Here is a 16,381-nt window from a genome sequence, read left to right on the forward strand (position 1 = left end):
ATATCATGCCCAGAATAGGGTAGTTATTAAAGGGTTGCAGGAGTGAGGCTTCCTGGGAGGAGGAGAATGCAATTTGTAGATCGTCGCTAATGAGAACCAGAAGCCACAACTGGTGTCTCACTCTCCATGTGACACCCTAAAACTGTATATAAGCCCTCCTCCTCTCACAACTCTTCCAACCAATCTCCAGTTGAGTCTCCAAACGTTGTGTTCCACGAAGAACTCGGTGAGTTTCATTTGAATCTATTGACTTTTCTATCTTCTAAGATTTGTGCATTCTTTCTAGGAACAGTGGAAATAGTCAAGGAAATGGAGTAAATATGGCCACCAGATATTGATCGACTGAAACACCCACTATCCTAAAGTAATGGCAATATGAACTGGGGGTGATGGATGTTGCAGACAAAACTGAGTGGACCATAAACTCCATACAATTGTAGGAATTATCTCCGTGATTTACCTACCATCTTCTGCAGATGCCAAGACTGCATTGGTTGGAATGGGTAGATACCTAGACTTCACTGACGTTTGGTGTGATCCAAAATTGATAGTATAGAAACGTTCAATACTCTGGTTAGTTCAGACCCAATGGGGCAATGAACCCACACCCAAATCACCATACGTTGAACGAGCTATCTAAACTCCAAACAAACCAAGTAGGAGAAGGTACCAGTTGGTCAACGTCAAGGTCAAAATGTCTTGGAAGGTTTGACTCTAAATGCATAATAATGGTAGTTTCACAAATGTCCCTTGATCATAGATTGGGAAAGAGTCCCATAGACCACCAAATCCAACCCTCTGTTCAACGTAGCGTCTCCAGCTACAGCATCCCAGTAGGTAGCTGCCTAGTCTCTTCTGAAGACCACCTCAATTGGTTCCATTGTCAAACTGTTCTTAGTGTCAAGATGTTCCTTCTCATAATATACTATAACAGTTATACCCATCACTCTTATTTTTGATCAGACTGAACATGGCCACCTCCCTCAACCTTTCCTTCATAGGTTTAGTTCTCCAACACCTTCTCATTTATGGTTTGCTTGGACTCGCCAAGCTTTGTTGACTCAATATCCTCTTGCAAAATCCATTGACTCTTCTAATTTTTGTCTGTGTTTCAGATTTCCTTCTCTTCCTCAAGATGTCCTGCTGTGGTGGTGGCTGTTGTGGTGGCTGCTGTGGTGGCGGCTATGGCGGTGGTTATGGCGGTGGCTATGGTGGCAACGGTGGAGGCGGTGGAGGCGGTGGATCCTTTGTTGGTTACACCTTAGGCAGAGATATCCACGTCACCCCTGGCGAGTGCTACATGATCACCCCTGGACCATACCTGAGGGACTGCTGTGGGATCTCAGTGTGTTGTCACTGTGTGTGTGTTCCTGACTGCTGTCCTTGCGGTGCTGGAGGCCATGGTGGCTTTGGAGGCTACGGTGGAGGCGTTGGCGGTGGAGGCCTGGAGGTCGACATCATTGGCGAAAGCCGCAACATTACCATGCCAGCTACCTACCTCTGCAGCAGAGTCCATTGCGCCGAGTCTTGTTGTACTTGCTGCGAACCATGCTGCTGTACATGCTAAACTCACCACCAAAAGCCAAGGATCCAAGGAATCGCCGAAGACATGAACAGATATCTGAGCTCCTGGGCATGATCTTCAAAAGGAATGCTTGTGTGCCAGTCCAACGGGGAGTGGCTTGCAAGCAAGACTTGTGGAGATGCATTCCCCGAGGCTCTTTCTTCATATCCTACCTATCGTTGCTTTCCTCACCCATCTCTGTGGCTTAGTCCATTTACGCTCTCTACTTTCTTATTGATTCCCATGTTTCCTTATTTGTTTTTTGAGAATATATTTACTTTGTTTTCTACAGCAGCTCAGAAAAGGCATGCTTTTCCATACATCTAGGAGGTATCCAATGTTCTTCTAGAACACAAGCTTAGTGGTATCCAATGTTCATCTAGAACACAAGCTTGGTGGTATCTAATGTTATTCTAGGACACAAGCTTGGTGGTATCCAATGTTCAACTAGAACACAAGCTTAGTGGTATCTAATGTTGTTCTAGAACACAAGCTTAGTGGTAGCCAATGTTTATCTAGAACACAAGCTTAGTGGTATTCAATGTTCATCTAGAACACAAGCTTGGTGGTATCAAATGTTATTCTAGGACACAAGCTTGATGGTATCCAATGTTCATCTAGTACACAAGCTTAGTGGTATCCAATGTTCTTCTAGAACACAAGCTTGGTGGTATCTAATATTATCCTAGGACATAAGCTTAGTGGTAGCCAATGTTCATCTAGAACACAAGCTTAGTGGTAGCCAATGTTCATCTAGTACACAAGCTTAGTGGTATCCAATGTTCTTCTAGAACACAAGCTTGGTGGTATCTAATGTTATTCTAGGACACAAGCTTGGTGGTATCCAATGTTCGTCTAGAACACAAGCTTGGTGGTATCCAATGTTCTTCTAGAACACAAGCTTAGTGGTATCCAATGTTCTTCTAGAACATAAGCTTGGTCCCTTGGAGATCCATATGGACCAACCCAAACTAAAGCAAACAAAAATCCAACTAGTTGTCCAATATATCAACCTATCTATTAATGAATTCAGGAAAGTCTTTAAAAATGTTTGCTCTTGGAGCAAGAATCCATCCTCTTACTTTTTCTACCCATGTTCTAGAACAACATTTGCCTTTCTGAATTTTCTCCCGGATATCTGGCCTAAACGAAAAAAGAAGGTCAACAAAAGTGTGTTAGTTCCTTTAACTTGTGTTAGAATAACACGAGCTAAAGGAGACACAAAGAGCTGGAGAGAAGAGGATGTATTTTTGGCGTTAGATGAAATGGTTGATGACGGTATGACGGATACTGTGTTCCAGGAATCTCGTGTTATGGCCACTTCTTGGAGAAGGATCGCATGCTTCCTCCATTGAAAACTCTGTTAACTTTGCTTCTTTTATTCATTAAAGTTTCACACAGCATTGCAATTTTTGGTCTCAGAGTGTCCTTGGTTTTGTCTGTTCATTAAAAACAACAACAACACCCCATTTGGTTTAATGCATTTCACCAGTGGTGCAATGGGTGAAACCCTTGTGCCGGCATGACTGAAGATCGTCAGATCGCAGGTTCGAATCTAGGGAGAGTGTGGATGAGCTCCCTCTGTCAGCTTCGGATCCCCATGCAGGGACATGAGAGAAGTCTTCCACAAGGATGGTAAAACATCAAAAAAATTATGGGTGTCCACTGGGCAACGTACTTGCAGATATCCAATTCTCTCACACCAGAAGCGACTTGCAGCTTCTCAAGTTTCTCCTGACATGGGAAAAAATCAATTTCACTGGGTTCACATATTATTTGTCTGATTTATACCATGCACATGCAGGCGTTCAGGGTAAAAACATTTTGATAGTACATCACATAAACACTAGGGCTGTCCAAACACGGAAAAATTTGTTTCTAAACTTGATTCGTTTTTAGGGTTTTTTTGCGTTTTGTTATTTAAAAGAATTCCGAAATTTTCCTTAAAAATGTTCGATATTTACGAAATTTCGGAAATCATAAAACAATTACGAAACAATTACGAATCAATTACGAATCGATTCGTTAATGGTGGCCGCAATCGCGCAATACGCTAAAAAAACTTCTGAAGCTTCCCTCTCCCTCTGTTGTTGACTGTTGGTGTGATAATTATATTTTTTTTCACTGAGAAAACAAACAGCAACCCTAAAACTTGCACCAGACATGCGGAAATAATAACGAAACATTTACGAATCAATAACGAATCAATAACGAAACAATTCCGAAACAATTACGAAACGAATTGGAAAAATTCGGTTCGTTTTTTAGTTGCTCATGAATGGTTCAATATCGCTTCGTTATAAAAAAATAACGAATTTTTAACGAATTACGAAATTACGAAACGAAACCGCCCAGCCCTAATAAACACACAATGAACATATATAGCACAATTATTGATACAGAGCAAGACTCTAGTACAATATAACGAGGATGATAGCAATGAGGTACAAATGAAAGCAATAAAAACCTCAGCACATGAATAAGCAAGAAGTGCAATCTATATAAATAAAAATGTAATGTTCGTTTGTGGTAGTCACAGAACTCAAAAGCCCCTGGATGAATTGGCACCAAATTTGGACACGATACACCTGTTGGAAGAGGTCGGCAGGTGGGGAACGGACTTTCTGTAGACCCTTCTTTCTTTTTTAACTCTTTCCTTTCCGTCTGACCTGCTCGCCTGTCTCTGGCTACACGAGCACACATTTAACACACACGCACGCACAGGAGGTAGCTGCCTCTGCCACACTCCACCTGAAAGGACTCCCTTCCCATCTTTCTTCCCTCCCTTTCTTTCCTTTTCTTCCTTTCTTCCCCTTCCTTTCCTCCCCTCCTCCTTCCTTCCTGTCTCTCGCTCCTTCCTTCTCCTTCCTTTCCTTCTTTCCCTCCTTCTTTCTTTTCCTTCCCTTCTTTCCCTCCTTCCTTCCTTCTTTCTATGTACGATATAAATACAATATTTTATATATTGTTATATAGATTACTATATAATATGTTACATATATATATATATATAATATTACTATATAATATAAATTAAATGGAAGGGACAGTCAAGAAGTAAGGAGCAAAGGAGGGAAGGAATGAAGGAGGGAAAGGGGGAAGGAAGGAAGGAGACAAGGAGAGAGGGAAAGAAGAAAGGAAAGAAAGAAAGACAGAGAAGCAAGGAAGGAGAGAAGGAAATAAAAAAGTGAAAGGAAAAAGAGCGGGAAAGAAGGAGAGAAGGAACAAAAGACAGGGAAGGAAGGAAGGAAGGAAGGAAGGAAGGAAGGAAGGAAGGAAGGAGAGAAGGAAGGATGCAACCAAAGAGCAAAGAAGGGGCGAAAGAAACAGGTAGAGATGGAAGAAAGAAGAGAAATAGGAAGGGAAAGAAATAGAGGAAAGGAAGCAAAGAGGGAAGCTAGTCTATATAAATAAAAATGTAATGTTTGTTTATGGGATTAACATAACACAAAAACCACTGGACGAATTTACACTAAACTTGGACACTATATCCCGAACAGACCAACAAGTGACCATCACTCAGTGGAAAAGGACTTAAAAACCCCAAAAATCTAAATGTCGAAAAGCTAGATGACGATATAGGAAAAAAGAGAAGGAAGAGGGAAGGAAGGAAGGAAGGAGAGAAAGAAGAGAAAGAAGAGAAAGAGGAGGGAAAGAAAGAAGGAAAGAGAGAAGGAAGCATGGAATCAAAGAGAGAAGGAAGGAAAGAGGTAGAGAAGGAAGAAAGGAAGAAAGGAAGCTAATTGGCAGCCAGTGGAGCTGACGCAGCAGAGGAGTCGTATGTTCCCTGTACCCCGCTCCTGTTAGTAATCTGGCTGCCGCTCGTTGGACTAGTTGAAGCTTCCGGGCAGTCTTCAGAGGCAACCCTATGTAGAGAGTGTTGCAGTAGTCTATACGGGATGTAACCAGAGCGTGGACCACCGTGGCCAAGTCAGACTTCCCAAGGTACGGGTGCAGCTGGCGCACAAGTAGCTCCCCTGACCACCGCCAAGACCTGGGGTTCCAGGCTCAGCAATGAGTCCAGGATCACTCCCAAGCTGTGAACCTGAGTCTTCAGGGGGAGTAGAACCGCGTCCAGCACAGGCTGTAACCCTATGCCCTGTTCGGCCTTGCAACTGACCAGGAGGACCTCTGCCTTGTCTGGATTTAGTTTCAATCTGTTAACCATTTCAGGTTTTCTTGAATTATACAATTCTTTATTAGTGTCCAGTCCGTTTTGGATATTTTTAAGTTCTGCTTTATGTTCATCTGTTGGGTTGATTTTTCCATGTTGTTGTTCATTCGTTCAGTCGTCTCCGACTCTTTGTGACTTCATGGACCAGCCCAGGCCAGAGCTCCCTGTCGGCCGTCACCACCCCCAGGTCCTTCAAGGTCAGTCCAGTCACTTCAAGGATGCCATCCATCCATCTTGCCCTTGGTCAGCCCCTCTTCCTTTTGCCTTCCACTTTCCCCAGCATCATTGTCTTCTCTAGGCTTTGCTGTCTCCTCATGATGTGGCCAAAGGACTTCAACTTTGTCTCTAGTATCTTTCCCTCCAGTGAGCAGTTGGGCTTTATTTCCTGGAGGATGGACTGGTTGGATCTTCTCACAGTCCAAGGCACTCTCAGAACTTTCCTCCAACACCACAGCTCAAAAGCATCGATCTTCCTTGGCTCAGCCTTCACTAAGGTCCAGCTCTCACATCCGTAGGTGACTACTACAGGGAATACCATGGCTTTGACTAGGCAATGGATCTTTGTTGCCAGTCTGATGCCTCTACTCTGATTTCTCCATATTCATACCTAAAATTTTCATTAACCATTGATCTTGGGATGGAGTCTCTTTCGTTCTCCAGAATTTTGCGTAATTTATTCTGGCTGCCGCCACTAGGTAATTGAAGAGTTTATCTTTGTTTAAATCCATTCCAAAGTCTATTATTCCTAAAAGGAAATATTCTGGTTTTAGTTCGAACTTTATGTCTACTATCTTTTCTATTTTTCCATGGATACTCTTCCAGTATGATTTGGCTATTCTGCATGTCCACCACATATGGTAGAAAGAGCCAGTTTGCTCTTCGCACTTCTAGCATTTGTCATTTGTTTTTGGATAGCATTTAGCCAATTTTTGAGGTGTCATGTACCATTTGTACATCACTTTAGCCCCTACCAAGTGGGTTTTGATTGCCGAGCAGGGAATTGAACCCTGTTCTCCAAAGTTGTAGGCCAATGTTCAAACCACTACACCATGCTGGATCAAAGTTAAAGATCAAACCAGAGAGAACCAAAATACATTTTGTTGTTGTTCATTCATTCATTCGCTTCCTACTCTTCATGACCTCATGGACCAACCCACGCCAAAGCTCCCTGTCAGCCGTCACCTCCCCCAGCTCCTTCAGAGTCAATCCAGTCACTTCAAGGATGCCATCTTCAACTTTGTCTCTAGTAATCTTCCCTCCAATGAGCAGTCAGGCTTTATTTCCTGAAGTATGGACTGGTTGGATCTTCTCGCGGTCCAAGGCACTCTCAGAACTTTCCTCCAACACCACAGTTCAAAAGCATCTCTCTTCCTTTGCTCAGTCTTCCTTCTGGTCCAGCTCTCACATCCGTAGGTGACTATGGAGAATACCATTTTACTATGCGGATCTTCGTTGCCAGTGGGATGCCTCTACTCTTCACTATTTTATCGAGATTGGCCATTGCTCTCCTCCAAGAAGTAAGCGGGTCTCCTAATTTCCTGGCTGCAGTCTGCGTCTGCAGTAATCTTTGCACCTAGAAATACAAAGTCTGTCACAGCCTCCATGTTTTCTCCCTCTATTTCCCAGTTGTCAATCAGTCGGGTTGCCATAATCTTGGTTTTTATGATGCCTACAATTCAACATAGTAAAATATACAACAGTAATTATAAATAATTAAAACATTAAGTTAATACAATAAAAACTAATAGAAAAAAGCCAGTCTGGTCGCCATCGTTTTGATGAGTTCTATAATTAGTGATTCCATTCTGCTTATCATAATCCGTTCCAAAGCTCTAGTCATCATTGTCCTTGTCAGTCTGCCAGATTACCCAAAGGCCTGGTCCCATATCCACATTTTTAATTTCCTTCTAAAATAGAGGAGGGATGACAATGATCTAATTTCCCCGGGGAGTGAATTCCACAGGCGGGGGGGGGGGCACCACCGAGAAGACCCTGTCTCTTGTCTCATTTGTGACAAGGGCGGGGCCGAGAGCAGGGTCTCTCCAGAAGATCTTAAATTCCTAGTCGCGATGTAGAAGGAGATACGTTTGGACAGGTACGCTGAGCTGGGGCCGTACAGGATTTTATAGGTCAAGACCAGCACTTTGAGTTGTGCTCAGAACTGGATCAGCAGCCAGTGGAACTGATATAACAGAGGGGTGGTATGCTCCCTGTATGATGCTCCGGTGAGTAGTCTAGCTGCTGCCCATTGGACTAATTGTGAAGTCGATAGGAACTTTAGAAGCGTCTACCCCAGGAGGAGAGACCCTGCGGCCCTACCAAAGAGGGATCGCTACATTAGTGAGCAAAGAGAAGCCTAATTTTAAGCAATTTATTTTCCCTAAGTTCCCAAAAAGAATCTCACCAAAGTTGAAGAAAGCACCACCAAGATGATTTATTAGCAATTCAGCTGAAAAGGATGCAAAGTGGCAATCATTCACAAAGCTAAGCATACATGTACACAAATAAATGCAATTTTTATAGAAAAAACAGAGTGTGGGCTTTGAATTCCCCCCCCCCCCCGCCCCCCTGGCCTGGCTTGAAGGTGATTGGCTGGCGCCTCAACAATTGGGAGGAGGCTTGTCTGCCCCTCGAGCTCCTGGGCCAATCACAGGGCTTCTGCCGCCTTGGCGTGTTGATGAATCAGGAGGGAGGGAGTTAGGACAAGGGAATACAATGCATTCTTGAATGGATTATGGAACTCAGGAAATGTCCATGTGGCTCAGCGAGTCCTAAATGGCCTTCAAGCAAAACCTGTCTATTGTGTCGTGGTTGATCTGAGTTAAGACTTAATCCAGGTTTTCTTTGTGTGGTCAGACAGGGGCACAAAGGGTGAATGTCTTCAATGGAAAGGCTTGAAAGGAAACAGGTCAGGAGGGGAGGACTTTCCGAAGGTCCTCTTTCCTCCTATTATAATGTGATCAAAAAGTTTGCCAAGCGATTATCCCCTTGATGGTCAGCCTCCGAAGTCAAGGAGATATTTCTTTGTTATTTTTCCATGCAAGAAATGTTCTGAGATAAGGATTTCCACAATCGCTAATTGTCTCTTCAGAGGCAAGGCAACTTCCTTATACATTTTTTTCCAACAAAGGGAATGGGGCAGAAAGGGTCAGGAGAAGGTTACCTACACAGGAGAAAATATGAAAATATAGAAATCATAATGCAGAGAGTAAACCCAACTACCCTCCCCCAGTGTCCATAGTTCATATTATTCATAGGAAGGTCCATAAAGGGAAATATATCCATGAGGGGGAAAGAGAGTCCCTTGTTTGTGAGATGGGGGACCATCAGGAGCCCAGGGGTGTCTCAGATGGAAAAAGTCAAATACTTTTGTGGCATGCTTTTCAGTAATAAATTGGTTACCTTCTGCTATAAACATATGAAAAAAGGGCATAAAGCCTTGATTAACTGATACACACTAGGCTTGGGTAACCACGGAAAAATTTGGTTCTAAACTCGTTTTGTTTTTAGGAGGCCCTTGCGTTTCATTTTTTTTAAGAATTCTAAAATTTTCCTTTTAAAAATTTCGAAATATACGAAATTTCGTAAAATTACGAATCGATTCATTAATGGCAGACGCAATTGCGCAATATGCTAAAAAAAGCCTCCAAATGGGACAGGGGGGACTTCTGAAGCTTCCCTCTCCCTCTGTTGTTGACTGTTGGTGTGATAAAACTAACAACTATATTATATTATATTATTATAATATTATTATATTATATTATTGTATATATTATATTATATTATATTATATTATATTATTATAATATATATATTATATTATAATATAATATATTATATATATTATAATATACAATTATAATATAATATAATAATAATATAGTAATATAATATATAATATAATAATATAATATACAATACTATAATATAATAGTATTATAATAATTTAATATAATATATATATATTATATTATTATAATATTATTATATTATATTTTATATTATAATTGTATATTATATTATATTATATTATATTTTATACTAGCTGTACCTGGCATCGCATTCCTGTGGCATAGAGTGAGGGTATGAAAAATAAAATAATGAGAAATTTTGGGCAAGAAGGATGCCAGGAGAAAGAGGAGGGAGGGGGGAATGTGGGATTTGCCAGCTGGAAGGAAGGAAGGAAGGAAAGAAGGAAGGAAGGAAGGAAGGAAGGAAGGAAGGAAGGAAGGTAGCCCAGTGCAGCCCAGAGTGAGGCAAGAAGAACCATGAGGAAAGAGGAGGGAAGCAGCAGAGCAAAGGGACCGGAAGTGGGGTTAATGCCAGATTGTAAAACTTGCACCAGACATACGAAAATAATTATGAAATAATTACGAAATAATTATGAAAATTGGAAAAAATTGTTTTGATTCTTAATTACTTCTCACACTATTCCTGCATGGCTCGATATTGGATTGTAAGCTAATTTAAATATGAATCAATAACGAATAATGAAGCCTAATACATACCAATTTGACCAAGGCTTAACCCTTATTATCCAGCCTGGTGTCCTTGCCCTTAGCAAAACTATAAGTTACTATCTCTTATGTGTGTGTGTGTGTGGGGGGGGGGGGGGGGGGGTCATGTTCGACTTCAACTGAAGTTTCCAAACAGTCTTCAAAGGCAACCCCACGTGGACCCCTGTAGTAATCTACTATCCAAGTCCTCTGTTTCAAAACCATCAGAGAAGGAGACACTACCACATTTCAAGGCAGCATATTCCTCCATCCAACAGCTCTTATGACCCCGAAGTTCTTCTTAATTTATTCTTTTCATGACATTTGAATCCATTGTTCCATTGTGTCCTAGAACAGCAGAAAATAAGTCAGTTCCATCTTCAATGTGGCATCTTTTCAGATATTTAAACATAGATCTTATGTGTCCTCTTCACCTTCGATTGTCCAACCCTAAAGATCCCTAAAGATCTACAGATCTACAGAACCCTAAAGATCTACAGATGCCTAAGTTGCTCCTCAGAGGGATTCATGGTTTCCAGACCTTTGACAATTTTGGGTGCCTTCCTCTGGACATGTTCCAGCTTGATCATGCTGGACAGTGAGTGTTGGAAGTTACAAACTAAAAAAAGCAACTTTTTGATGCACTGCTTCCAACTATTCAAAAGTGTGAGCCTCCACACGTACACATTATTGCCAACTCAAGCTAATCTTAGATTTTTTGGGTCTCTCCACAAAAGCGAAGGATTAAACAAACCGTGAAACTTCCAGCTGTGTTGTCCTATAAATTTTAATAGGGGATACTTTAGCAATTATATATAGAGAAGGACGCAACTCTTATGTTGTCAGAGCTTCCAACAAACATGTGGCATCACGTTCCTGGTGGGAAAAGCCAAGAAAATCAATGAATAATGTCTGATAATGACGAGAGATGCAACCATGGTATGTAATAAATGGTGTATTTATTTTCCAAATAGATGTTATGATACTATTCTGGGTTTTGGACGCCAATGACTCAACGGACGCCCAACAGAAAACGAATGGGACCAAAATAATACTAAAAATTTGCATCCTTGAGATGTTGGCCTACTAGTCCCATCAGCCCAACTCATCCTGATACTTCACAGAATTGGAGAACTTTCCATTCTTGATGTCAAGTAGCTCCAAGACTTCCAACTGATCAATTCATCTTGTAGTAACAACACGGGTTAGTAACTGGGAAGACCAGGAGTATCAAAACAGTGTTCCAACCACTGTAAACATCATTAATGGTTGAGTTTTGGCTTACTTCATTCACTAAGCAGCACATGTCAAAAGTAGAATGAGATTTCCATCCATCACTTCTTGTAACCATCTTGTATTTTGACTCTTTTCTGCTTTTCCGTTGTTGGACCAGAGATGGACACCATTAGGTAGCCCATTAGACATGGTCATCTCAATCCATTGACCCAACAACGAGTCTGCTGACCTCATTGTTGTACCCACAACCCATAATACATTCTTACCCACATACATTAACTTGTTAGCATACCTATATTTTAATACGTTTATGAGGAACTCAACACTTTAGTCAACTGTGTTGGGGCTGGCTGTCAAGCTATTCCCTTTGAAGGAACGTGGACCTATAAATATATTTTTGTGGTGTTTCTAAAGGATATAATTAAGCAGACGTCCACGTCCACCATGGACATGATTCAGCATCAGCTTGCCATGTAAAAATAGTGCACGCGTAAGTGGTGCCCGGCATTATGGGTTATTAAACTCAGGTTCCCATTTTGGGCTTTTGGTGTGAGTAAGGATTAATTTGGCTTCACAATTCAGATAGAAACAAAATGGTATGGTGGTCATCATTGCATTCTTCAAGGCCACATCTACACCAGACAGATTATTCTGGTGTAAATCTGGCCCAGATCCAGCACATATGTGGTGCAGTGCTCAATGAATGAGCTAGAGACCCGAGAAATCTAGGTTTGGATCCCAGCTCCATAATGGAAACCAAATAGCTGACCTTGAACAAGTTACACCATCTCAACCTCAGAAAAAGGCAATGGCAAACCTTCTCTGGAGAAACCTTTCCAAAAACCCACAATCTTTTAGAAGTAATTTTAGCGTTGATTTAGGACTCTGAGAGACCAAGATTCAAATTCGTATTCGGTCATGAAATCCCACCAAATGGTGTTGATCAAGCCACCTTCTCTTAGCTTCTGACGGAGGCAAGTTTGCTGATACAAGCACTCAGTAGGGACATGGTAATAACTTGAAGGTACCCAACAGGTGCTCCAAAGTCATAATATTTCTATTTGAGTCAACTATTGCCATTTTCTTTCCCTTGTGGCCTTCTCTGTCTTGAATCAGCAGTTCTCAACCTGGGGGTTGGGACCCCTGGGGGATCACGAGGAGGTGTCAAAGGGGTCACCAAAGACTATCAGAAAACACAGTATTTTCTTGTAGGATTTCTTTTCTCTCTTTTGTTATATTCTTAGTTAGGATTTGTGTTTTCTTCTTTGTTTATTTTTAGACCAGCTACTTCTCCGTAAGTTTCTATTTCCTTCCACCATTTTTCCATATTTTCCAACGGTTCTTCAATAGGGCTGGGCAGTTTCGTTCGTTAATTTCGTAATTCGTTATTTTTCTGATAACGAAGCGATATTGAACCATTCAGGAGCAACTAAAAATCGAAACGAATTTTTCAATTCGTTTCGTAATTGTTTCGAAATCGTTTCGAAATCATTTCGAAATCGTTTCGAAATCGTTTTGTTATTATTTCCGCATGTCTGGTGCAAGTTTTATAGTTGTTGTTTGTTTTATTCCCAAACTCAAAGTCAATGCCCACCAAACCCTTCCAGTATTTTCTGATGGTCATGGGAGTTCTGTGTGCCAAGTTTGGTTCAATTCCATCATTGGTGGAGTTCAGAATGCTCTTTGATCGTAGGTGAACTATAAATCCCAGCAACTACAACTCCCAAATGACAAAATTAATCCTTCCCAACCCCACCAGTACTCAAATTTGGACATACTGGGTTATTTGTACCAAGTTTGGTCCAGTAAATGGAAATAAATCCTTCATAAATAAACCCAACTCCCTTTGCCTTCATTGGATGGCACTGACCAAAGTGAATGCCGTCAAGTTGATTTCCCGGCTCCACAGCTGACCATAAAAGTATAAAAAGAAAGGCAACCACGGGGTGCAAACGAGATGCCTTGTTAAATGGCTTTGGAAGGAGACCACAATTAGCAAGCAGTTTTGTAGAGTCACCCAAGGAGAACCAAGCACGATGGTGTTAATAATTGGCAGCTGATGTGGGACAGTGTCATCTTTACTCACCTACCCAGGAGTGTATAAAAGCACCCATAGCTCAGCTACCTTCCATAACTTCAGTGAACGTCCATACTACTGCTTCTTCTCCAGACTTCTTTTTGAAGGACCAGGTAAGCCATCGTCTTTGCTCTACAGTGGACAATGCTGGTCCCATGTCAGTGGTGCGGTCAAGGTTTTAGGTTGCATTTGAAGGAAGCTAGTATCCATGTGGCTGAAACCCATTCTCTCTAACTTCAGCACCTTGAAAATATGGATTCAAACCCTAAGTAGATCCACCATCCTTCTGATACAGCTGCCACCAGCCATTGCTGGATGGACAACTTTGCTAATCAGATAGTGGGGACCAATAACAAGGAAGGTGTTGGGTCCTTTGTTTGGTTTCATGGCTTACAAGAGGCATCCAACTAGACTGGGTCATAATTTCATATTACTTGTTTGTTTGGATGAAGATTCATGCATTTTTGTAGCATTTTGTACCATCCCCATTGGGACAACAGCATCAACTTGATGTCTCCTGGAGCTTGTAGAAGATATGGAAGATATTCCATATCTTCCACATACCCTAGAAGCTATCAAGCTACTTCTGTTGGCCAAAGAGGCATTCAACTAGATTTGGTCATAATTTTATATTAGTTCTTTGTTTGGATGAAAATTCATGAATTTTGTACCATCCCCCATTGGGACAACAGCATCAACTTGATATCTTCTGGAGTTTGTAGAAGATATGGAGGGTATTCCATATCTTCCACAAACCCCAGAAGCTATCAAGCTACTTCTGTTGGTCGAAGAGGCATTCAACTAGATTGGGTCATAATTTCACATTAGTTCTTTGTTTGGATGAAGATTCATCAATTTTTGTACCATCCCCATTGGGACAACAGCATCAACTTGATATCTTCTGGGGCTTGTAGAAGATATGGAAGATATTCCATATCTTCCACAAACCCCAGAAGCTATCAAGCTACTTCTGTTGGCCGAAGAGGCATTCAACTAGAGTTGGTCATAATTTCATATTAGTTCTTTGTCTGGATGATGCTGTTGTACCATCCCCATTGGGACAACAGCATCAACTAGATATCTTCTGGGGCTTGTAGAAGATATGGAAGATATTCTATATCTTCTACAAGCCCGAGAAGCCATCAAGGTGATGCTGTTGACCCATTGGGGATGGAAGGAACCTCAGTCCATGAATGAGCAGTTGATGTGAACTCAATGAGGGAAGGTGGGGGGAAAGCTCAAAAATGGAGTGCACTCTCTGTTTGCTTCCTCCTGAGTTCAGACTAGCCCCATCTTCATAATCCAAATTACAATGGTTAGAATCGAGGAGAGTTTGGAGATATACAAAAGGAGATATACGTGTGTGAGAGCCAATAATATAGAAGGTTCTCAACCTGTGAGACCCCAGATGTTTTGGCCTACAACTCCCAGAAATCCCGGCCAGTTTACTAGCTGTTAGGATTTCTGGGAGTTGAAGGCTAAAACATCTGGGGACCTACAGATTGAGAACCACGGCAAAAATATGTATGCCACTGACAGTATCTAACCCAATGTGGCATTCATGCTTCCTTCCTGGGCTTCCTTGGCGATTCCTTGGGCAGTGGTAGGTCTGGGGCAGTGGTTCTCAACCTGGGGTCCCCAGATGTTTTTGGTCTTCAACTCCCAGAACCTAAAGTGGTTCCTGGTCAAAGTTTCCTTGGTCAAGTGGTCCTTGGACAAAGTGGTACATGGCCAATGTGATCCCTGGTCAAGTGGTCCATGGCCAAAGTGGCCCCTGGTCAAAGTGATTCCTGGTCAAAGTGATCCCTGGCCAAAGTGGTCCTTGGTCAAAGCAATTCCTGGTCAAAGTGATTCCTGGTCAAAGTGTCCCTGGTAAACTGGTTGGGGTTTCTGGGAGTTGTAGGCCAAAAACATCTGGGGACCCCAGGTTGAGAACCACTAGGCCATAGACATTTGATACCCAAGCTGGTTATGTTTTCCTTTATGGTTTGCGTGGACTTACCCAACTTTTTTGACTGGACGTTCTCCCACAAAGCACATTGTCTCTTCTCTCCCTCTGTGTTTCAGATTTCCTTCACTTCCTCAAGATGGCCTGTTGTGGCTCTGGTTGTTGTGGTGACTGCTGTGGTGGCGGCTATGGAGGTTATGGTGGCTACGGTGGAGGCAATGGCGGAGACGGCGGTGGAGTGCTGGCTGCCGTCGGCGTGAACAAGAATGTCCACGTCCGAGATCATGGTTGCACCATGGTCTTCCCCACTCCATACATTACGAACAACGGCGATTTCCGAATGTGCTGCCGCGAAGTGTGTGCCCACGAATGTTGCAAACCCTGTTGCTGTGGTGGTGGCAATGGAGGCTACGGAGGTGGTGGAGATGGAGGCTATGGAGGCCAAGGCCCTGGCCTGAGAGTTGACATGCGCCAAGCTGGCTCAACCGTCCATGTGCCAGGCTCGTACCTGTTCAGCTGTTACCCATGTGCTAGTTCATGCACCGAATGCTGCGACCCATGCTGTTGTGGCTCATGCTGTGGCCCATGCTAAGACCTGATGAACAATACTCCGGATTAAGAAAAACCCAGGAACAGAACCCAAAGCGTCTGAGCAAAGCAGTGCTAAGACCCTCCTGCCCCCCATCATGATGAGCATGATGGGGTGTGCAGCAGGTCTTTAGTCTCTTTCCATTCTTCTCTGTGTTTCTCTACCTCTCTCTTTCTATATATATACACGCAAAGACATACATATATATATAGATGGTAGTAGTTAACTTGATTTTTTTTTCATTCTTTTGATATCCGCTCTATTTAATATTTCATAGTCAGTCAATTTGTTTGTTTGGGA

General features: G+C 42.2%; 1 protein-coding gene across 1 annotated transcript; it reads left to right on the forward strand.

Annotated features, from left to right (window-relative positions):
- Positions 1–596: 596 nt before the first annotated feature.
- LOC137097747 (keratin-associated protein 5-10-like) lies at positions 597–16,084 on the forward strand. Its single transcript, XM_067472660.1, has 3 exons — positions 597–666; positions 1,116–1,532; positions 15,612–16,084. The coding sequence occupies exons 1-3, from the start codon at positions 597–599 to the stop codon at positions 16,082–16,084; spliced, it is 960 nt and encodes a 319-aa protein (XP_067328761.1).
- The last annotated feature ends 297 nt before the right edge of the window (positions 16,085–16,381 follow it).

Source organism: Anolis sagrei, chromosome 12, assembly GCF_037176765.1.
Source record: "Anolis sagrei isolate rAnoSag1 chromosome 12, rAnoSag1.mat, whole genome shotgun sequence".
Classification (NCBI taxonomy): domain Eukaryota; kingdom Metazoa; phylum Chordata; class Lepidosauria; order Squamata; family Dactyloidae; genus Anolis; species Anolis sagrei.